The sequence below is a fragment of the Nothoprocta perdicaria genome, unplaced genomic scaffold, assembly GCF_003342845.1.
Source record: "Nothoprocta perdicaria isolate Ctin4 unplaced genomic scaffold, notPer1 scaffold_61, whole genome shotgun sequence".
Taxonomy (NCBI): domain Eukaryota; kingdom Metazoa; phylum Chordata; class Aves; order Tinamiformes; family Tinamidae; genus Nothoprocta; species Nothoprocta perdicaria.
In genome coordinates, this window is record NW_020455877.1 from 2,290,879 (window position 1) to 2,315,760 (window position 24,882).

Below are 24,882 nucleotides of genomic sequence, written 5' to 3' on the forward strand. Positions count from 1 at the left end.
AATTGCTGTCTGATTTGGAACAAAGTGTGATCTTATTCCCCATTAATTACAAGCTGAAATATATTCACTCTTTGCTGCTTTAATTTATCAACTCTTCAAAGTTGGTTCAAATTGGCATGGATACACCTTTTTCCAATTACAATTATTGCACAACAATGAATTACAAACTTCTAATTTTTTCAGTTTACATATTATCAAGAAGTTGTTTAATAAATGTGGTGCCAGATCAGGCAGTAACTACTCTTTCCATATTGTTTCTATAACATTTAGACAATGTTTGTCCAACTTTCTTCCATATTTGGAATCTGCCAAGCAATGTGCATTAAATTACCTCCTTGGTTTCTAGTTTGCCAGCACAGATCATCATCTAATAAACTACATTTAAATGAGTGTGCCAGAATCCAGGAAGATATTTGTATGATTTTGAACTATTGGACTCTTTCACAGTTCTCTGTGTGAAATTTAAAACATTTGATTGCTTGTCATCAAAGCATACATACAGTTCATTTCCCCGAAAAAAAGAAAGAGACCAGAAAGCACTAGTATTATAAAGTAATCTGTGTAATATTGCCTACATTTGGGACTAGAAAAAGACTCATTTTTAATAACAAAAGAGCCGTAGGCAATGGTTGAGGTGATCCAGGTAGGTACAAATTCAAGTAGTCTGGCACTATGTTAAATCCTTGTAGATTATTTAAGTTATTTTGCAAAGACTCAAAAGTAAATCTTCTGATAGAAATCTCTTAGAAGAACAATTTCCATCATTTCCCTCTCTTTCCAGTTCATGGACCTTATTTAATACCGAAATCCTCATTCATAAATAAATGTTTGAAAAATATTGGTGGTACTAATAATTTCATGTGACTTCACACAAATATTCTCGGTGTAGTTTAACTTTGGACTGTTCAGAGTTTTCATAAAATTGAATCTGAGGCAAGATTAAGGAAAGATGCCATTTTAAAAGCATTTTGGGACAATTTTTGTAGACCACCTTAGGAAAACAGTATGCTGGAATATTGCAGGAATTGTTTTAAGAAAATCAAAAATACCTCTTGGAAAATACATTTTGCCTTTTGAGACAAAGATCCCTTTTTATGGAGGTGTCTTTTATCTACACTGGTACTGCTGGAAAAATTATAACTGTGTATGTTCCTCATGGACATGTATTTAATCTTACCAATATAGAAAATATAATTAAAAGTTATACTTCAGTTAAAATATTTGTAATAACTTCTGTTATTTAAAATTGCAGAGAAAATAACTTTTCATATAAAAGTATTTCTATTTTGAGATATTTTACCACAGATCATCAGGTTACTGCCTCAAACATTTATCTTGACAAACACTAGGTTACTAAAAATGTATTTTGAGTAGGGAGACAAGTCAAAATAGTAAAGTAAAAATATTTTGTCCATCTACCCAAAGTAAAGTCTAAAATATCCATGAACCCAGTCATCTGATTCATGAAAATGGTAATACAGTTATCTGAATCATTCTAGTAGTCAGCCTTAAAACTGCTAGATTTAATCAGTCTTTACTGTCCTTCTTGATTCATTCCACTGAATTTATACCTGTGGTAGTTTGTAAAATTGGGGTGAAATGACTTTAAATCTTTTAGAACCTCTAGGTGAATCTGGAATCTGTTTTCTATTGCTGCTTTCTGAGAGGTTAGCACTATCAAGAGCATCCTGTCAACCAGCTACTGCAGTGTGGATTGATCAACACTGTAAACTTTTTGGAGTGTTTTGTCTATGTATATTTCCATACCTGATTAGAGTTCTTGCCTCAACTTATAAGGTAAAGCTGCATTTTGGCTGTGTCTTCATTACTCATGTCAGAAGAGCAGAAAGTTGGGACTTTCAGGATCCATTCTTCTTACATAACTGAAGTGTCTAGTGTCTGTTCAAAACTAGCTTTCTGAGTTACTCTTAAATTTCATAAGAAACTGCCTCCTGACTTCAGAGAGTGTTCTGAGCCTTTATTTCAGTAAATATGGTAACAAACAAACAAAAAATATTTATTTTGCTGAAGGATTGTACACGTTCTTACAACCTCCCCCAGTAAGCACCAGTCATCTGCTACAAAGTCATTCAGCTATCAGGCTCAGAATGAAGAACTGGACATAGTTAATATCATACACTTATTCAGTCTGAACATTCTCTTGGTCTTCCCATTTCCTCTGTTTTCCTGCTCTGAGTTTTTTTGGCAGCAGCTCACAAATTCGTTTTTGCTGTACTTTCATACTTTGTGTAAACTTGGATCCTTTCTTTCCCATGTCTGCTTTCTTGCTAAATTCTGTTTCTGTTCTTTCCATCTTTATTATCAGTAATTTCTACTTCATTTGAAGCTATGTAATCACCTTCATAGACAACCCCTTCTGGCTCCTTGTCCCTCTGATTTTCCGAGTCTGTATTTGTTTACTTGTACAATTGACTTCATCTTTTAACCATATGAATATTACTTCTTTGTTTTGTTCCCATGGCTTTCTGTCATCATATTCGGTGTCAAATTTACAAAAACCTATATGCTTTTGCTTCTCATATATCTGCTTTTGTCTCTATATTCTTCCACATCCTCTTTTTATTTCCTTTTTTTTTCCTCATAATTGACTATTTTATTTTGCACTGTGCTTTTTTTTTTTTTTTTTTTTNTTTTTTTTTTTTTTTTTTTGTGCTCTTTCTAACAGTTTCCTCTGCCTTCAAGCAAACATTTCTTCCTTTGCATAAAGAATACTCCACAAGACTTTTTTCCCGCCTTGTCTGAAGTTTTGCAATAATATAGCTTTGTTAATTTTTTTTTTTTTTTTGCCAGTCCAAAAAGGCACATGCCAAAAAGGCATATTTATATACAGTTGCATGTTCATCTTTGATTCTTTATGACATTTTTAAAATAACAGTTACGAAACTAAGATTTTGTACTCTAGCATGCAAATGACTATAGATTTCTGGAGACAACTTTACTTCAGTTAAGACAGGATTTGCTAAAGTGTTAGCTTATTATCATCCAGTTTTCTCTCAGAAAATAAGCCTCTTCTTACTAACATAAATAATGTCTAATACTTAATAGTATTTATAAGGCATAAATAGCTTCATTTTCACTACTGAATGCCTCTGATTCAAAGCTTTTACCAAGTAATCTACATATATTTAATTAATTATAAATGTCAAGCTTTGAAAGCAGATTTTTAAAAATATTTTGTGCAAATTTATGCTTTAGAATATATTTTTATTTAGATGAGTTAGCAAAAAGATCACTGGTATCAAAATCCTGAAAAACAGTAACTTTGCTTCTTTGTTGCACTGTATTCCTTTTGCTTTACTTTAGAAAGCATAATTTTTTGTCAATATAAAATCTACTTTTAAAGATTTTTCATTTATTAAATGGCTAAAATGTGAAAAACTGCTTGAAGGAATGAATGAGACAGGCCTGACCTTTGATTTTAACTTGTTCTTGTCGTCTAGACCCAGCTGTGCGCCTGGCGTTGTTCAAAAACAATGAAAATAAACATCTCCCTGTGAAACCACCAAAGAAGACACAGCCTGTAAATCTTGGTTACTTTGAAGGTATGAACATGTATTTCACTTTACCTTTATGCATGTTTACATATATATCTCAAGATATCTTTTCAGTTAAGCTGCTTGAAATATAAAGCAAAATGCAGAAATAGAAGAATGCAGAAGTTTAAAGTTCTTTGCTGTTCCAGTTTATCTTAAATTACACTAGTGAAGCATTTCAATTTCAGGTCTTTCACGAGGTGGAGCTGAGGGGATGCTTTCACAGATTCATAAAATTCATAATGAACTGGTAGTTATATAAGAACACCAGGGCACATCAAAGGGTATAAAATAGAAGGCACTAGAATTCATTTTTATGAATGTAATGGCATTTCAATTTTCCCATCTCTTAGTATCTTTTCTTAAGCTAGGTATTGATCATTAACCTTTCTAAAGAAGCCACTTTCATAAGCATTCCCTAAAAATTCACCTTTAGATGGAAAACTAAGAAATTTCACCATGAAAGAGTAAGATAGACTTTCCAAAGGTCTTTAAATATTCATCTGTTTCTTTAACTGCTGAAATTAATGATAAAACTCTGCTTGGCTTTAGTAAAATTAGAATAAGTCTGATTTTTTTTTTTAAAAAAAGAACTTTTCATTTTAAGAAGCTGAGGATCTGCAGAGACATTGTTTTTAGAAAAATATGGTTCCTTTTGTAGCTCTAAGCTGTGATCAGATAGTTATCACCTCTGTCATTTTACTTTTATCCAAGAAGTCCATTTCATTAGTATATGAAATATTGTCTCATTTCTTAGTGTAGGAAAAAAAAGTAATTATATTAACCTTCAAATGAGTGGAAATAGAAGTTAAAACCTGCCTGAGACAAATCTGTAAAGATCCAAGTACAACTGAACTGCAATTACTGTCAATTAACCTTGCTGTATGCTGGTGGAAATTTTCTTTACGTTAATTTACACTATGCTCAAATTGGTTTGAAAGAATTCTGAGGGGGTCTTATGATGGAGAAAAATTATTTTGCTCTGCTACTTGCTTCAGATCTAAGCATGGATTTACCTACAAGCAAGGCAGACCCAATACATCGTGCCTGATTTAGCATATGCTCTCTATCCTGACACTTCCCTGGCATATGGTGAAGAAACAAGGAGGGCAGATTGCCTGCAGCATATAAGCAGTACTGCGAATGTTCAGAGCTTCCACAGTGGCAAACTTGATCTCAGGCTCAGCACCCTAAGGTTTAGCCTAGCTTTCCTTACATTTTTTCCTGCCCGGGAATGTTTCCCTTCATTTTAGGAAGCCCATATATCTATTCTGAATATTACTGAATTTATTTTTGAATGCATGGTAAGAAGAAGGGGTAGCATATTAGATATAAAAAGGTAAACACTGGATTTAGTTGTACTCTTCAACTTTATTTTCCAAGGATCATTGCTGACCAAGGCCAGCTAAAGAACTTAGATTTTCCTCAGCAATCTTTCTTCAGTGCTTCTGGGTGCTCCTGCCCCCCTGAGCCCTCAGGAATACAAGGAGTACTGTTCTGGTAGACGAGAATTTAAAATTGTCCTATTTAAGGCACTGGACTATCAGATGGGATAGCTAGAGAGTGCTAGATTATTAATGAGTTTCCAGAGTGCACTGCTGAGCATATATTCGTGAGATACTATCAGAATTCAGAGCTTCTAGATTTTGTTCATATCTATTTCATGTGTTATCCACTACCAAAGTGCATTGTTCATATCTACTTCATTGTTGTCCACTACAACACAATTTGGCAAAATTGTGTTGTGATTCACTTTTTCCCTCACTTACAGCAAAGTTTCTCACCCATTTACCCTCTCACCTTTTGACTATTTCTTCCTCTTCTGTCTGGAAGAACTTGTTTTGGGCATGCTCTGCAATGAGAGTTCCTTTTGTAACAAGAAGTTGAAATGTTTTCACTCTGTAAATTTTGTGGCACTGTATGCCATATCAAAAAAAAAATCCAAAAACCAGTCCATTATTTGTTGGAGATAAACTCTCTCTTCAAGGTCACCCCCTTAATAGGCTGGTAGTCAGTGTTCTGGTAGAGAAGCTGTACTCCAGTCCATCTCCTTCATAAACAACTTTAAAAAAAAAAGCATGTAAATTTTCTAAATATTGCTGCTTTATTTCTTTAAAGTGAAAATAGGAGGAGAAACCATAACATCAATGGCTAGTACACATGTGTTATCTGTTAAATAACAGAATCACTACTTTTGAAAGGGGATGCCCTCGGAAGTGAAACAATTAGAACAGTTTTAGCTTTTCAAACTGGAACACATCATGGTAGCAAATATGTAAGAGGTAATCTAGTTAAAATGTATGATGAATGCCTTGAGTCTTCATTGTTTCCTAAGTTTATGCTTAAAGCACAAAAAAAATGTGCCTAATGTAGAAAACACAAAAAGAATTAAAAAGTAAGAGGTATAGCAAAAGTTAGAAGGAAATACAGGGTGAAAGGGAATGAGCTTAATATCTGATTCTTGTATGTAAAGTATCTGTATGCCTTAAACAGTAGGTATCATATTTATATTTTCTTTATCCTGAGTATTGAATTGTTTAAAGTATCGCTTGTAAATATAGCTTTTTTTTCATATGTACCAGCAATATTTTCATGTGTTTATCATTTTAAAGATCATTGAATAGTAAGCCTTTATTGGACAGTGAGGATATAGCAAGTGAAAACCAAGAATTTTGTCTGAAACTGAGTTCACTAAACATAAAGGAAAAACTTTGCACTTAAATAATCATCTCCTGAGATAGCTAAAACAAGTCATTGCTGATTATATTCATTCATAATTTGTTGTGATTGCTGTGCTGCATCAGGCTGACAGAGTTACATGATTACCGTGTAGAAAGCAACACTGTGAGAACATAGTTGAACTAATACTCATCTTTCTCATCTTTCTTGACTTTAAATATAATTATTACCTGTACTTTTTATTGTTATTATTCTTTTTGTTTTCATATTCTGTGAAAACTATAACTTTCCCTGCTCCAAGTCTCAGTGATTACAAATTATTATACCTAAGGTAGAGTCATGCTTCATGGAAGATTTTAAACAGGCATTCTGTTTACTGACAATATGCTGATTGTTTGTGTATTTTATTTGTATATTTTTCGTTAAAAAATCCATTTTAAAATATCTTGTTTATTTCTCATTTGAAATCTGTTTTCTGAAATAATAGTAGCTATACATGAAAAAAAAATCAGTCTCAATCTACAAGTTTATTTGAAGTTATATAAAATGGGCTTCAGGACCTAGTTTTAAAAAGACTACTCTGTTACAACAGTTGCAAAGAAGTGATATATAAAATAAATGTAGACATTGAACTTCCAAAACTTGTGCATAGCTTTGATCCCATGGGACAACTCGCATAACTTTTAATTTGACAGATGTATCATAACATAATGATTTGATTGGACAGATGTAAATGAAAATACATCCTCCAAACTTTGAGCAATGTCTTTTTTTTATTTTTTTTTAACGTTTAGGAGGGACATCATACTTTATTCACTGGCTTTGTAGTGATTCCCTTTTGAAGAACCATTAATTCATATTTGTATCACAATAGCACACAAAAGTTAGAGACAAACTCCTTTGTATTACAGGCTGTATTAAACACTGTGAGGCAACATCTTGTCTACAGACAAGAGCTTACCATTTAAAAATAAACACAGCATGCAAAGACCATGGGCAAAGTGAATGAAATTTTATGTGTTCTGTGTGTATATGTATGAATATACATGTCTATATGAATAGACCATACCTGAGAGTATATATGCACCTATATATACATACATACTGTAGGTATAAATAGGTATATGAATTCAAGATTTATAATAACGTTAGTATTATCAGCTTTTTTTTTCTATATTTAAAAAGGAAAATAAATTCTGAATATTTACTCTTTAGTGTCATTTGCAATATCAACATGTAAGTGTATTTTGTAATATTAATGCTTTCTGGCAATATACTGTTTCACTTTCTTTAAAATTATTTTAATGCATGAAGTCATTGTATAATAGACATAGATTGGTGAAAGTTATTATTTAAATAAATATGCTTTCAGAATGTAGTTGCATATTGTTACCTTAACTTAAGTTGACTTAAGTGTGCCCTGCTCTAAACAAATGTAATTGTGCATTTACTGTGCTCTTTATAAGCTTTCTTGCTTGTCTTAAGAAGCTACGACCTGATCAAAAACCTGGAGATATGTGAAAGCCTAACTTGATGTGCTTTCACATCTGATAATTGGTTGGACATTCCCTGGATTGTCTGTTATATGCTGCTGCTTTTGGTATGATTGGGTTATGCTTCCAGCAGGGTTGTTGAGTGTCAGTTACCACTAATTACCTGAGAAACAAAATATGTCAGATATCTATTTTGATGAATATTTAGGGAGATTTTAGTATATTTTATAGGTGGTGACAGTTTAAAGGCCTCAGCATTTTGGGAGAATAGTAAGGAATGCAAATAATTTTCATTGTGTGCTGTTGTGCGATGAAGTGTATTTTTAGACATCTCAGCTTCTCATCTGGTTGTGTGGAAGCCATTTTAGTCAATGATCTAAAATAAAATAATCTGAAAATATGTAAATATGTAAATATGGATATAATATCAAAATATTTTGGACATAGCACATCAATTTAGTGTTAGTGTCAGTAATCCCATTTACACAAAAGTTCCTGTCTACTCTGTCAACCAAGAGTTAGATGCAGCAACGCAAAGCTAAAGGAGCCCCCTTGGTCTTGCACATTGTTTCGCTAAGGGCATTGGAAGCACTGCAGATTATTTGAGGTCCTCTGTAATCCATCTGCCTCAACAACTTTGGAGGGTCATCCAAAGGATTTTTGTTCAGTGACGTAGGAAACGTCATCCACAGAGTAATTTGGAAAAATACAGTAGAGATTAGAGATCCAGGTAAAGCCATGCAATTTCTGCATAATTTGGATATGATTTATTTACAGTTACTCAGCATTTCACACATTGTGTTCTGATAAACTTTGTAGATTAGGTGATTTGCTACCACTATAATACATTTATTTTTAGTCACAATTATGTCTGTCGGTGGTACATGTGTATTTTGTATTTCGAGAAAGTGAAAACAGTATAACTTGTCTTTGTCCAGGAGTATGCACAGTATCCACTCCGAGGAAATCCAGCTCTATTAGTTGCTTTGAATTATTTTGCTAGGATGCATTTACTGCAGTTTGAGAACCTGCAGTTTCTAATTAACAATACTGTGTTTCTTGTCGTACTGTGCTTGTTGACTAACCAGTAGAAAGTTGAAAATGTAGTGAGTGTAATGTTAAGGCAGATTTCACCAATACAAATTTGGTAATAAATAGATTATGCTTTTACAGGTGGGTTTTAATTATGGAAATATTTGTTCATTTTTTTTCAAATTGCCAGTAAAAATAACATTTATATTTCATTTTGGAACTAGATTAAGAGGTAAAATAATCTTGTGATTACTTTATGTGATTGGAAAACAAATATTAAGAATCCATTTAAATTTAATAGCATGACTTTGGGTAAACCTGAATGTTCTGTGTGTACAATCCAGATTTCCAATAGTTCTCAATTATGAAGCTCCTTGTATTTTTACATTTTCTTATAACTAGTGCTAATTTAACGTGAAAACTGAGCCTTTGGAAACGAGTAATTTAGGATTTTTGCACACATATTTTTCCACAGGGACAGACATAATTTCTTAGATTTTTTGTATTATCTGATATGAGCGTATTGATAAAAATGTGATGTAAATTAAATAGTATTTATGTTGAATCGTGTGACTACTGGTTGTAAATACCTCTGCTTCATAGTTAAGAGAAAGCAAGGAGAATGGAACACTGTGATTTAACTATGCAGTAAAATTGATAATACTTTGTTATTTGTTATTCAAGGACAGTTAAAAATACATGAGGCTGTAGCTGAGAGTTGTGTGTTAGCTGTTTTCATCTTTAATAAATTAACTAGTTTCAATGGAAAATTATAAATGGCCTCAGCTCCCAGGAAGCACACATTGTTTGTAAACATCCATTTCTAAATTAAGTCATCTTTTATTTAGCTGTGGTCTGAAAGGCATTAATAACCACATTCTAAATTTGGCATTACTGCAATTCTACTAGAGTATTACAATGTTTATAGTAGAATGTAATTACTATATATCTCCCAGACTTTAAATTTGTATGCCAGATTATGGCAGAAGCAATTTCTAAACTGGCAAGAATGGCAGAATAATACATTTCCAGAGAATGTAAGATCTGTCCTGAAATGTGGTGAAAATGCATTGTAGAAACCTGCAGTGAGGAAGGGAATCTATCTCTTAAAATCAGAATTCTATGGCTTTGTTTCTTATTATCTAGTGTGAGCTCACACAACAGGGCTCTTGCATTGAAATATTTTCTCATTTTAAGGAATTAATGGCTCTCCACCAGCCCTTTAACATGTAAAATGAGTAGGTTACTTGTGTCCAGTACATCCAAAAAGAGCCAGGATAAAATAAACATAAGGAGTTGGATATCTTGGAAAAAATCTGTCATGGGTTTGGGTTAATCATCTCCAGAAGAAATTCAACTTGATGCCTGAAATGTAAGACTTCTTGGAGAAAGCAGTAAAGCCTGAGGCAGTGTTGATCTGAAGGAGTGCTCTCCATGGGTCAGAGCTGCTCTGCTGGCAGAGTGCAAACCCAGTTCACAACAGCGGTACGCTGAGAAGTTGTAAAAGACTGCAGGGGCTTTACAGTGCACGCACTCGAGCTTCAGTTACATACTTTTAGTGGCCCAGTTTCTTATTATAAAATAAAGCTAAAAAATAAAATCTGTGCCTAATTTTCAAGTCCCTTGTCCATCAATAATAATGTAGGATTTTTTCAGTGTTCATAGAATAAAGAAATCCTGAAGTTATAGTATAAGTTTAAAAATAAATGCATAAAACATAATTTATGTGTATTCACGTGGTGCACATCAGTGTCTGAATATTTATAAATTATCTAGACATATTTGTCATCTTGGTTAATATTATTGCTGTTCATTGTTTTTTAATAACATTTCTATTTGTCTGAAGTTCCCAGACTGAAGGTGCTTACCATACATATATTCCAATTCCTTCTTATAGTCGTACTGTGGTTCTAGTGTTCAAGGATCCTGTATTCTAGTGTTGAAGCATTCTGATTTTGACTGTATATTTCACCTGCTTATGTATTACCTGTTTCTCTTTTTCTGGTTTTATAGATGGTTGTAATTTGCAATGACATCAGGTGGACTGATGAACTTAAATGTGATCTCTGATAAAATTTTGTGTCAAATCATCCCAACATACTTTAAAACTTGTATTTTATACAACACGTTAGCTGTCAGCTGTGCGTTCCACATTGTAGTAGTTTATCTCAAAACTAAAATGAACTCCACACTAGAACAAATTTTAGCTAAACTTCGCAGTGATGATTTGAGTAAGAAGGAGATTTTGTATAAAATGCCATCAGTGGTTGAGAACAAATTTATCCCAACACAGCAGTTCAGAGTTGGCTTGAATCTCCAAGATCCTTCCTCTCTTTTCCTACTTTCCTTTGCACTTTAGGTCCAGGAGCTAGGTAATGTATCATCTATATTTCAGACAGTGTGTACATAAATAAGTTGGTTCCTCATTTGACCCACAGCATTTTATACTACATCAGGCAAGCATTTTGGATGAATAGACCCCTGACTACTGAAGCATTTCAAATCCTTTTACATTTGACCATTCAGTGACCTGATAACTATTTCCTGTCCCTAAGTAAGGTTGTGACCCAGGTCTTAGAGTGCAAAAGACAGATAATTTTAGCAACAAGTTAAATCCAAATGGATCTCATTGGAGGGGTTGAGGGAAAATAGGTTTGGCTAAATTCCTCTAAAATAAAGTGTTACAACACTTGGATTTAGTAAGTCTAGTTAAAAGTAATTGTTAAATTTGTTGTCATCTGTTTGAATGCCTGGGGTCTGTAGTTAATACTGGGGTGGTTTGTTTGTTTCCAAAGATATTCTTTTTGTACTTCATATAGTATAAATAAAGCACATAATACTCTTTTTATATAAAATGTCATTCAAAATGTATTTTCAGATATATTCAAGGAACTTTCCAAAATGAATATTTCAAGTTTTAAACTTATATTGGTATGTACATGGTATTTTAACATAGGCCACAGAAATTTAAGCATAGACTGTATCCATGAATTAGGCTGTGATCACAAATGTTGCATTGTTTAAATATTTGTCATGCAAAAATATTTCTGTTTCTTATGGCATTATGAGCGAGGAATATGATAAATTCTTAGAAACGTGTAGGTGCAACTCTTGTAACAGTAGTACATGATTCTACAGTTTAAGAAGTTTCTTATAACTATGCATTTTAAAAGCAATACCTGTACCTATTTTACCTTCTGAAGTACTGTTAAAGATGGATTAAAAGAAGGCTTTAACTGCAGAGTATTTCATTGATTTGAAAGTGTAATCTGAGTTTTTCTAACAAAATTTTCTTTTTCTATTCTATTATGCGAACTATGGTGTTATGAAGAATTATGAGTTCAAAGAGTGAGAGCCATCCAAAAAGGTTGTTTAAAGGTTGTTCTCATGTGACAATGTCTTTAATACTAAGCTAACATTTAAGTCTTTTTTTATCTTTAACAACCAATAGAATTGTGGTTCAGCTGTGTAACATAATTCTTTTGGTAATGTGCAACATTTTTTCAAGCTAAACATTGAGGAAAGACTGCAGAATTGAAGGCTAGTTATTGAAATATTTATGTTTGATAAAAATTTAGTGGCAAAATCACATACCTTTCACATACCTTTTACAAGGTTCATGGGATCTGTAGAAATAGACAGCAACTATGGTACATTTAGAAAATTTTACCACGGATTGTAGGAATGCTTACCAGTAACTCACATACAGTCATGAAAATGTACACCCATAAAGTAATATCGAAGTAACCTCTATGACAAGCTGCGTGTTTCTGTAGTGTTCATCATCCAACTTCTTAATTTTACAATTCAACTTTTACCAGATGCAATAGACAAACATTTTGGCTGTTTTGTCAAATCTGTAGTTTTGTGCAGCTTTGATATATACGATGCATTTATTTTTTCTGGCTAATGTGTTAAAAAAAAAAAAAAAAGATTTACAGCAGAACACACAATTCATATTTTTAAATTGACGTGGAAAAAATATACCATGCATTTTACCCCTTACCTATTCTAAGGTGGAGATACTGTATTGTCTAGTTATATATATCTATATATAAATATGTTTTTGGATTCCTAGTTAAGTTTGCTTATAAAGACAATATTTAAAAAAAAAAATCGCATGACAATGTGAAAAAAATTACATGGCAATCTAGAATAGTCCCTCATTTGCAGATTTATGGTTAAGTAATCTAATATATGATTACAATTTCATAAATTATTGCACTTTTAGAATTATACAGGTAACCCAATGCAGATAAAGAAATCCAGATAGGCAAAAGAAGAGATTTATTTTAATCCAAATAGATTTAAGAAGACTTAATTTTCAGAATAATCATTAAGCTAACAGAATATTAAGAAATAATTTATGAGTGGTTTCCAAGCGTAGATGGATTATCAAGTCTAATAAGAAATTGACTGTGGAAAGTCATTACTCCAAACCTTTGCTTGCTTATTATTTTGAATATGAAGTAAGTTTGGTATTTTTTAGTTTATGAAAAGAAGAGGGATATATTTGTCAATGATAGAATTCAATTAAAAATGTATTTTGAGCACTAATATGTATGTCAAACTAAAATTTACTGAGAATTTGCTTTAGCAGCTGATATTGTGTATTTGTAATTAAGAAATTAGTAATGAATATAAAGAAAAAAAAAAAAAAAAAAGAAGCTAAGGCAGAAAGTTCTGATTTAACCTACCGATGACCTGGCTTTGTTTGTTCAGATGACAGTTCTAAAAGTGTGCAGAGAATATTCCCTTTTAATACAGTTATTTGCCGCAAGCCCTGACCTCACTGCCTGTCAGGGAGCAGGTCTGAATTGGCCCTTTCTCTGATATCGTGACATTGCTTCTGTTGCCTCGATTGTGACCTCTGATTGCATGATACCCCTGAGAGTTGTATTTAATAAGCGTGACTCCTGACTCTTAGCCAGGTCTGCTTGCTTAGGTTTTGTCAGATTCTGCTTGTAGTCTGGTCTACATATGCTAAAACATTGCATAGGCTGTCATCGTGCCATGTGAGTGCTGTGCACTGTATTCAGAAATCTATTTTCAACTTCTTTTAGCTATTGCAAATTTAAATATTTATGAAAACATATTTGGAATAATTTAAAAAAATTGATTCTTCCAAAATTATGGCTACTAGGAATTTTTATTTTTTATTCCTCTGTACAAGCAGTTACTATTTCACTGTATTCCTAAGCATGCATATTAACCATGTAGCATGCTAATTGCTAACTTTGAGATTTGTTTTATTTCCCCTATGAAAGCATTTTATCTCCTATGACTTCCCATCAAAGATGTGTTTGTTCATCATAGAAATGGTAGGGGAGAGCCCCCTTGCTTCATTATCTTATTAAAAGGAGAGAGTATTGATGAGCATCCAGAGCACTATGAGATGTAGTAATTCAGGGTCTAGTCAGGTGAAAGCTGAAGAATCTGTTTGGAATCCAAGACAGGGTAAGTAGAACTAAGAATTTTTAAATGTCACTGAAAATCACATTTCTTGTTTTAGTAACTGCTTTGCTACCTCATTGCATTCTTTTCTCCTGTTTTCCTCCTCTTCTAACCAGAATCGTGAAGGAGAGTCTGTTCAGAGACCAGGCAGCCTTGGGAATGATGATGCTGTTCAGTCATTCTCCAATTTTAGTGCCCATGGATGTATTCACTCAACCAGAATATGGAGACGTTCAAAGATTTGAAAGAACTTGTGGTGCAAGTTTAAGACAAGTTTGTGTATTTACTTATGTATATCTTTTATACTCCCACTGCAGATACATATACCTTTTCCTGGTCTCTGTATCAATACCTCTAACATAACTGCTTCTAATCCATGTATTAAGCTTTTCAGATAAGGAGAAAAATCTTATTGCAACAAATGTTATGTGCTTTCATAGTTAAATTAAAATAGTCTCTGTAAATATTATTAATTAGTGTTTCTTCATTTCTTGAACTGTCTTGAAGAATACTTTTGGTGTATTGGAATTATTGTTATATATTGGTATATTTTGTATGAAAATGAAACTACATTAGAATCTTTCTTATAAAACAAGTTATCTGATACAAGCTAAAAACCAGACATTTTATTGCTGCTTTTAAGGTTAACAATAGAATGCTATTAGTTTTTCTACGTGACAATAGCTGTTAGAGTGAAAATAATTCCTTATTTTATTTGGTCAGTAAAATACTATTTTATTATCTTTTAGAAGAATTACTGTGTAAGGTGATACAATTTTAACAGTCTGATTTAGTTGGTAAGCTTGTAAAACTTCTTGCATAATTGTCTGTTCCCTTTTCCTGGAAAAAAAGTATTTTGTGGTTAGCTATTGAAGTGACTTAATCTCAAATGGGAGTTTACTTGCCTAATTGGACCTCATGTGCTTTCCTTCTTTTTTGGATCAGCAGTGAGTAATCTGTAAATTCATGTGCTAGTAGCAGGAACGTGCATAATTGGTTGCACATAAGCAGAGTTAGGAATGAACAACTGTTGTTGGTGTCCATTATCGTTCAAAGCAACACGTAAAACCATTTATACTTTTAAGTTTATTAGTTATGGCTGTTCAGAAAACTATTAGCTAACATAAACGGAACATAAGGCAAAATCACATATTCAAAGTTATCATGGTATTTAACTCATTCTCTCCTTTTGAAATATTCCCTTTTTTTCTTGTCTATATAGAGATCTGTGGATTCTATAGATGTAGATATATAGATCTACGTAAAGGTCTATACATGTTTAATTGATAGAGAGAGCTCTAGCTTAAAAGTTTAGTGAGAATGAAATTAATTTAAACACAATTCCTGTAAGAATAATATGATAATCATCACCTAACCTTAGGAAAGATAAAATTGTGTTCAGTAATAAAATTATTTTTGGTTTGTTTGTTCATTTTGTTATTCCAAAAAATAATCTGAGAAAAGTTCAAGCAAAATGGTTCTACTAAAAAAAGAAGTCAAGGTCATTTTTTTTTTCCTTCTTCAACTGTAATTTATTCATTAGGTCAGAAAAATCATTCACACCGTCTCTGCATAAATAGAAATATTGTAAGTTGAACTAGTTTAAAATCAATATAAGTATTTTCTGTTTCCATGATGCTGAATATTCTTAAATATTTGTTTTCTTAACAAAAAATATTTGCTATATTTAAATTATTTTATTTTTCATCTGATTACAAAGCCACATGAATTAAGTATTAATGTAGGGTAACTTTTAGGCAAATTGATGTTTGTTTTATGTTGTTTTACCTGTCCTCCCTTACAAGTAGAATTCCTTTTTTTAAGTTGATCTATAAAATATTTGAATTTAATATATTTTTTCTTCCATAATGTCTCAGCCTATTAAGTAAACCTTAGTAAGAATAGTTAGTGCTTTTGTATTTATACTTGCTTATAGTCACTTGTAAGCTCATAGTACTTATGGTTATTTTAAAACTGGAGATAAATAGAAGCAATGTACTCACTTGAGGACTCCCTTACTTCAGATGTAGAAAAAGAAACATATGTATCTCTGTGTTAAAGCCTGCGATATTTTTATATTTTTTTTAATTCAATGAGCATTAAATCAAGCCTTGTTTATACAACATTTGACATAATGACAGGCCAGATCTTCAGTGTTACCTTTGGGTTTTGCTATAAAATAAATTAAACATCAACTTCATGCTCAGTCTGTGTGTATTTTATGTGTATATTTGGCAGAGAGGTTTTGCTGCACTGACACAGCCATAAATTATTGTTTTAGTGTCTTCATCAAATACCAGTAGATATCTCAGATCATCATAAGTAAGTCAGAAGGAGTAAACCAGATATAAATAATTTCACTTACACAAGATAAAACACTTCAAAATTGAAAATAGTATATGTACATAAATTGGTTAGTGTTGATTTAGATTCATACGTATTCATAGTTATTTATAATGCAGCTACATATTGACATTAATAAAATTATTTCATTCACTCTAGTATCAATCAAATTTTCCACTCCTAGTGGATAATTTAAAGTAGAGAAAAGGCAGATTTGGAAAAAGAGACAGCGATTTTTTGAATAAATAGGCAGAAATGATAATCAAATACTACTTGCATGCTCTTTATGGCTTACATTTATTTATTCCTTACAACAGATAAGTAACCACATAAACCCTAGATATATAATTTCAATTTCTTTTTTTTTTTCCTTCTTAATATCTTTGTTCTTTTATGAGCCTTTTTATCCAAAGATTTTAGGGGAACAAACTTAGGAATCCTCCAAACTTACTTCTCAGCAGCCCTGTTGCTTAAATTTCTCTTAGACTGAGTGGCTGAAGCATCTAGGATATAGATTACAGAGCACCCTGTTCATAGAAAACTACAGATAAGAATGATGTCAAGGGTTTTTACTTCTATCTTTTTTAAGTTTTGGACACCAGAGGTAGTAAAGTACAGTTATCTGGTAGTGGAGGGAGAGGTACTTTCTTTCTGTATACTTTTCCATCCTGTTTTTCCATCCCGCAGAAAATGCTAAGAGCAGATGATATATTTCAACTCTTGTAGACTCAATGAATGGAGTCAGTGACTATGTAGTGCTTAATCCCAAATTTAATAAATGCAAAATCACAAACACACTTGTCAAATTTTAATGTTTGGATTTTTTCTTCTCATCTTATGTCTTCTCATCTTATATCTTTCTGTTTTGTCAAATTTAAACTGAGGGAGAATTAGTACATCAATTCTAAAAATTGTGACAGCAGACAGGTTTATCTTAAAACACAGCATACAGATATAGCAACTTTTTAAAATTTTAATTCTTTATTTTTCCCGAATGGTTTGGAAAACCAAAAAGTAAAATAAGAGTAAGAATGACCCAATTGTTTGGATACTAAGATTAGATTTGATGGCATTCAGTTCTGACCTTTGGAAAATTCCATTTTAGGATATTGTGAATGCATTAAATGCAATATAATTGTAAATTCGAATGAGTGTAATTATTATAGTGATAAATGATAATGATTATAATGATGAATACTTCAAAGATTAATGTTCACATGTTCATGCAAAATCTTTTACATTTGTAACACAGAAAGTAAAATATCCTTAAACACACTCTAGATTTGTTTTGCAAGTGTCATAAAATAAAAGTTATACACTGTTATACTTTTTTATTTTAATGTTATGTTCATAAAATGGTTGTCTTGCTTAAATAACGTGGTGAAAATGCTTAGGATCAAAACATATATCAATTCAAATTGTGGGCTGTTGTAGGAATTAGTATGTTTTACTTTGAAGCCACAAATTACATTGCCGTACTACCTGTTGTTCTTTCCCTCCATCTCCTTTTTTTTTTCATTTTTTTCCTTTAAGATAATTTCAGCATGAATTTCAAGAACATGTTTTATTCAGATCCTGGCACAGACATTTCTAAGATTTGATATTCCTCCAAATTACGAGAACTGAAAGACTACTTTCTTTATAATCCTTTGGAAATAGCAGCACTGATGTGTGTGGGAGGTGAATTATTACATACTTGGAAAGTTTCAGAGAAATTAGAATCTTAGCGTTTCAGAATGTATGTGCAGTTTATTTCCCCCTTACCTCCCACTGTGAAATATATTTGATCAACCACCGAGTTTGCGTGAATGACAAGAACTTAACTTGGCATTGTCCCCTAGAAAACTTGATGCATTTTGTCTCTCCTCAAATGTTAGCATTAGCCAGTGGAACATTAGTTTGTAGAAACTGGATAACTGACTGAAAAGCCATTTTAATGTTCCATATGAAATAGTTAAAATGTGTTCATGCTCATAGAAGCCTCCTACTTATTCTACCTTTTTCTTCAACCCCAGTTACATCATTTTGAAGGACAATATTGATCAGAAATTTAGAAAATAGACATGAGTTCAACAGCAGTTTTGATTGCTGACTAACCAAAGCAGTGGTCAGGTCATATTTTCTTTCTTCTGTTTTCCAAAAAATTCACATTGCCTTTGTCACTCAAAGAGGTTAAAATAAATAACCATAACTGTATGCTTAATTTTAGTGTTAAATGACAGTGCAGTACTTCAGAGAAATAGCCTACTTTAGTGACTAATACCATGACACTTATGTGCATTGAGGAGGTACATAACTCTAAATAAAATGTTTTTAATGATACAATATCAACATCAGAATTTTATTTGCTTTATGGCGTATTTTTTAGACAGGGAATCTCCTTTATTAAAGGGTAGAGACCTTGGTTAGACCAGTGCCCTACTCTTTTTTTTTTTTTTTCCCCTATCTGTGATTAATTGACCACAGCAACCTATTCTTACAGTATTATTATTAGTCCTCCACTGTTCAATCCCTGTATCTTTCTCCCAAATAAATCTTTTGAGTTCTGTGCCTTTGGCGCAGATTCATTGGCACAAAATTTATGGAGATCAAAACAGTAAAAAAAAAAAAAAAAAGAAATGAAATGAAACGAAATGAAATGAAATGAAAATGAAAATGAAATGAAGAAGAATTAGTTGCATGTATGGCACCTCACCTCAGGTGAATTATGTCTTTAGATTTGTAGATCACATTGGAAGTGTTATATGCCTTGAGAAATGGCATAATGTGAAACACTGATATTGTTATGAAGGAAGGTACAGAAGATAAATGAGAAATTTTGTCTGGCATAAATGTGAAGTAAAGGAAGTGGTAAAAGCTTAGAAAATTGCAAAGACTGGATAAAGTGGAAGGAACAGTGTCTAATACTCCTTTGAGGTCAGGGCTGGGAAAGTGAAGCTTATAAAGAAATTAAAAGGGAAATGTGCCATGTTCAGAAAAAGAATAGAAGACCTAACCAACTGTGCTTTTTATGGAATGGTATTTGCAAGATACCTGTGGCTCAGATGGCTCCAGTGGAAGAGGATAAATAACTTAGAAATACTGGGAGAAAAGCTTCATTGACAGTATTGCAGTATGAATAGAGAGAGAGAAAGTTAAATGAAAAACCTTAGAAATATACCATTGAAAATTAAACAAGGGTTTATCTTAGTGTGAGAAAAATGAGCAAATTGAAATTAACTCTTAAGCTTCTGATAAATACTAAGTGCTACTGGTAAAATGGTAATAGTGGGTATTCTGCCAAGGCTGAAACAAGCAGGGAAATGGAAAATAGTATGTACAGAGGCTCAGGTATAAACCCTGTTTCTCTTAAATTCAGAGACTGAAGTTTGTACAATTTTGTTTGTTTAGGAATCTCAGTGTGAGGATTCAGGTTAGGCATATTCCAATGAAAAGAGGTCAAAAAGATAACATAGAAGGGGCAAGCTGAAATGTGTAAATACTGAACTGGGACAGATTAAGTAGAATGCATCAAAGGGAATAATTATTAGAGCATGTAGTATGAGAGTATTAAAGAAGAGGAGACTGGAAGGTTTTGCAGGTCATCACCCAATGCTATCCTTTTCAGAGAAAATTTTAACTGATCTTCTATTTCCCCGTGCACTGATTCAGTCACTGCTCTAAATATTTCTGTTGCATTCATTCTGGTCCAAGAGATGCAAAATGACTAACTTAACTGATTAATTGATTAACTTATCACAGAATGGTTGAGATTGGAAGAGACCTCTAGAGATCATCTAATCCAACTCCTCTGCTCAAGGAGGAAAACTTAGAGCTTAGAGTTATGAACATACATAGAACATGGGTTTTTTATTTGTTTGTTTTTTTTAAGTAGCTATTTGAAATATATGTTTGAGCTATTGGAAAAATCCAATTAACCTGAATTATTGCCTAAATAAATGTATTAAGAAAACTGCATCGCTGATTGCCAGACTATACTACCAACTGCTTGGAAGTCCCATGTATATTCCTAACACATTCACTGAATACCTGTGAGCATGCTAAGAATAACCATAAGAACAGCAATACCATTCTTCTACCAAAAAAATCCAGTATTTGGGGCATGTAGTGGTTGCTATATAATGCTTAGATATGTTTAGTAAGTGCTGACAAAAGAGACTTCTGAGAAATGCACTAATCTCTCTTTTTGATGAAGGGAAAAACATTGCTTTAATTTCTTTAACATTCTAGTATGGTTCATAATTATTACTATTATTATTATTATTATTATCTGTTCTATTTCCAAATTTTCAAGTTACATATTGCAATACATATTACAAGTCAGAATACTGGTGGATAAGAAAAATTTCAATCAAGTAATAGCTTTGACATGAATTTTATATCCAAGCTCATCTAGTTAGTTCTTTTTTTAAGAGCAGTGCTTCCAGAATACATATTGAGAAAATTAACTCTGGTCACAGATTTTTTATATTAAGGAAGGAAAACTTAGACTGCTGAAGAAATTCCAAGCCTTCCTTTCGCATTGTAGGTCTTAGTTTTCTCTAGTCTCTGACTGTGCATTGTATTTTCTATGAAGTGAGTTTTGAAGTGAATTAAATTGTTCTCAGAACTCCAAATTTAATAGTATATGGTTGAATACAATATAAAATTCTTCACATAGTCCTCTGTTTCTACAAATGTATGTCAAGTTAGAACTTTTATTTTCCTATCAACAAGTAGATTTGAACAAAAATCACTGTGTTTGATTGGGTTCCTTCGTAGCTCTGCACATAAATTGGCAAAGTGTTCAAAAGCTACCTGCGATTCAGAACAATCAGAATTGATGTTTCCTGGGCATAGACTCTTCAAAACATGAAATTCAGAATCTGAAACATTTCTCTGAGTGTAGGAAATTGTGTAACCATCTTCCTTCTTTTGTGTAATATTTTGTAGTTAAGATACTTGCCTTGGCAGAGGAAAACATGGGTTCAAGGTGTTTTTGAGCTTGTTGGGATTTGAATTTCCAGTTTCCACAGTCCCAGATTTTTTTTTTCTTTTTTCTTTTGAGTGTATTTCATTTCCTTTTTAAAGATGACCTCTACAGCCAAAGTCACAAGATTCATTGGTCTTGAAGAAAAATCTTTGAGAAAATGACTGACTCAGAAGTTAAGGCACTTCGAGGTCCACATACCTCTTCTCCTTTAACTAGCTTTAATATTTTAACTGGAGATGACTTATGCTGCCTCATCTTATATCTAGTAAAGAATCTGTCAGACTGAGAATAATATTTTTATGTAAACTTAAAATCCCTTAGCTGTGAAATAAAGAGTAAACAGTTCAGAAAATACAGGTTCTTAAGAATCTGCACACTGGACCAAGAAAATAGTATATTATTTTCCTGAAATACTAATTTCTGAGCACATTTAAGGTACCTAAAGAAAATTAGGATGAGTCTTCTGAATAAGTTCTCACTACTTAGTTGCCAAAATTCTCCATGGAAATGACAATAAGTGCCTCTAAAATCTTTGTCGAATCTGACTTAAGTGTCCAGGTTGTGTGTGGATGATTATTTGACAACACCTAAAAATCAGTACTATACAAGTGCCAAATGTATTCCAATCTGAAAACATTAAAGTGTGCATATCATGAAAAAAAAAAAAAAAAAAGTTGAAAAGATTGAAAGCTTAGCAGTGATAATCTAATGAGTGTATGATACTTTAAATACTTCTGAGATTAATTTGGTTTTCTATGAAATTGTGCCTTCTTTGATGTGTTCCTTTTTTCTTTGATATTCCGTGAGTTGTCTGGGTTTAACAATTAAAGATTATAGGTCTGATCCATTTCAAAGATGCAGAATGCTTGCAGCTCTTAAGAACTTCTGTGGAATTTGTGAGTGTTAGTACTTCTACAAAATCAGGTCCAGGTTTTAAAAACCCAGAGCCCTAATTAAAGAAAACTATCAAGCAAATACATGTCAATGATACTGATGTACTATATCCTAAAACACACATGATATTTATAAGTAGAGTAAGAAAGTAAAAAATGCTCTCTTTTAATTATTAATTTTGAAATTCATAAAAATTAGATATTACTATTAAAATGTGAGACTACTGATATATCCCAAATAAGATAATAGAATACAATTTTCTGCAGCATTATTAAACAAATCAGTGAACTATGTCAGCATATTTGAGAAAAATAGCCAATAATAGCAATGATATCTTTAATAGCATATACAATTTTAAGGAAAAAAAATGATTTATTTTGTGCATATTTTGTTTTTCTTCAGCTCTTCCTTGTTTTCAATAATGATAGTTAAAGGGCTCTCAATAAAACTAGCATTATTCCAAGGTGAGAGTCTGAAATTCAAAATACAACTAAGGTGCTTTATTAACAATAATTTTGGAAACATAACTTTCCAAGCTAAAAGTTATGCCTTTTTTGTTATAATTTTCCACATAGTTGATTGTATGCAAACTCTTTTGATCAAATGCACATACTAAGATGTAAAGTTTTGGTACTGATTTTAAATCCCTACATAGATTTCTTCTGTAATGGAAGAAAAGAGTATAAACTCTCTAGTTAATACATAATTGTTACTTATTATTTTAATAGAAAGAAATAATTCTATGGAGAGTGATAGGTAAGAAAGATTGCACTGGCTTTTCTGTAAATGTATATTCTCCTTACTGGAGAACATAGACTAAAAATCAGAAGGTCCTATCTCCAGGATGCTGTTATGAAGTTGTGCAGAATATTTCTTAATCTTGTTATATGGATCAGTGTCTTCATGTGAAGTGTTATGAAGGTACCTGAGTAGTTGCAAATGTGGAACTGCCACTTAACAAGATATAAAGGTCAGAAAGATCTGCTCCTGAACCAGGAACACATGAAAAGAATATTATAGACTTACAAGAGAAGAAATGGCTCCCACTCTAGTCAAGGAGAAGGTGGCAAACTCAGTAATTGGCATTGTTTATATTTTGGTATTTGGTAATGATCCAGAAGTTGACCCCTTGTTCTTTTTGATCAGGCCTCATAGCCTCATTTGGGAAGTCGTGGTGACTCTCCATCCAAGCCTTTAATTCTCTGTCTTCTGAAAACAGGAGTATTCAGAAGTGGGGAGGTATAGTAGGGAGTTATAAAAGAGTTCTTTACATCATCTGAGAACAGATTCATCTGCCTAATTTCTAGGCTGTCAGTAGCTAACAAGACACTAACATATATGTCCATATCCTGGACCCAGGAGCCTACCTAATTTTAATAGTTTAATTAGGTGTTAGGCAACAAATGAATTGAATAGAGGTTCTCTATACTCAAATAAATGGGGAGCACAGCCAAAAAGATTTAAAATTATGAGAAAAGAAGCCATGAGACCTTAACAATATCCCCTTGGAATACAATGGAAACAATGAACCACTGCGAGGCTTGGGGAAGTGAAGGGCTGGGCAACAAAAACTACATTTTGCAACTCATGCCAAGGGAATTATAATCTTTGCAAAGGGAAAAGTTTAAAAATAATTCTTTACTATAGCTTATATTGTCAAAAACATTAATGAGGCTTGAGGCTTAAAGTTAGGAAAGTAAGGAAACTATTGACTTCAAAGGTAGTACTAATTCCCCTGATGCTGTTATTGATACTTAAATCATTAATAGTGGACAAACAGACTCAGTACAAAGTAAAATGACTTATATGGTTGTCTGGTTCAATTGGAAAATAATTTGTACAGGACAGGTAAGTTCTTGTAATTTACTAAGCAGTTTCTAGTAGTGGCTGAATGCAAGTAAAATGTTTCAATGAGAGAAAGGAAACTCCATGAGGACAAAAGGAATAAACAGTAAGAGGGAAAATAAATCAGAGTAATCTGAAGTGCAGTTAAATAAAAAAAAGCAAAAGTACAAAAACTTTTTTCTTATGACTCATAAAAAACAAGCAAAAGATGCCAAAAAACCTATAAAATGAATGTATGAGAGTGTAAATACATATATGTATATAAAGTTACTCTGTTCCTATTGATGTCCCCATGTCACAGTGCTGATTCCTATGCACAGTTCCAGTTCTCTGTTGTGCTCTTTCTCATGCTTCAAAACGTATCTAGTATCAACCAGAAGGGTTCCGAAAAACCGAAGAATCTCCCGGAACAAACATCTTTTTGTCATAATGTCGGCATTCTGTTCTCTATTTGGGGGTCTCTTTCATAGTCCAAAAATATGTACTAATTACTCAAAAATAATTTAATGCAATTGCTTTGAAATCCAATGTCACAAACTTCCATTAAAATGTCTTCATAGATTCTACTACTAAAAGACAGATCAGAAGGAATGCCATGTGTCTAATCTTAAATATA

The 24,882-nt window shown here is 32.5% G+C and overlaps 1 protein-coding gene across 1 annotated transcript in view; it reads left to right on the top strand.

The window, feature by feature from the left end:
* The window catches only part of LRRIQ1 (leucine rich repeats and IQ motif containing 1), a 99,058-nt gene that overhangs the window by 53,948 nt on the left and 20,228 nt on the right, over window positions 1-24,882 (top strand). The window contains exon 24 of the mRNA XM_026049753.1: window positions 3,462-3,563. Within this exon, the coding sequence (XP_025905538.1) occupies window positions 3,462-3,563 (102 nt within the window). The remainder of the gene's footprint in view (window positions 1-3,461; window positions 3,564-24,882) is intronic.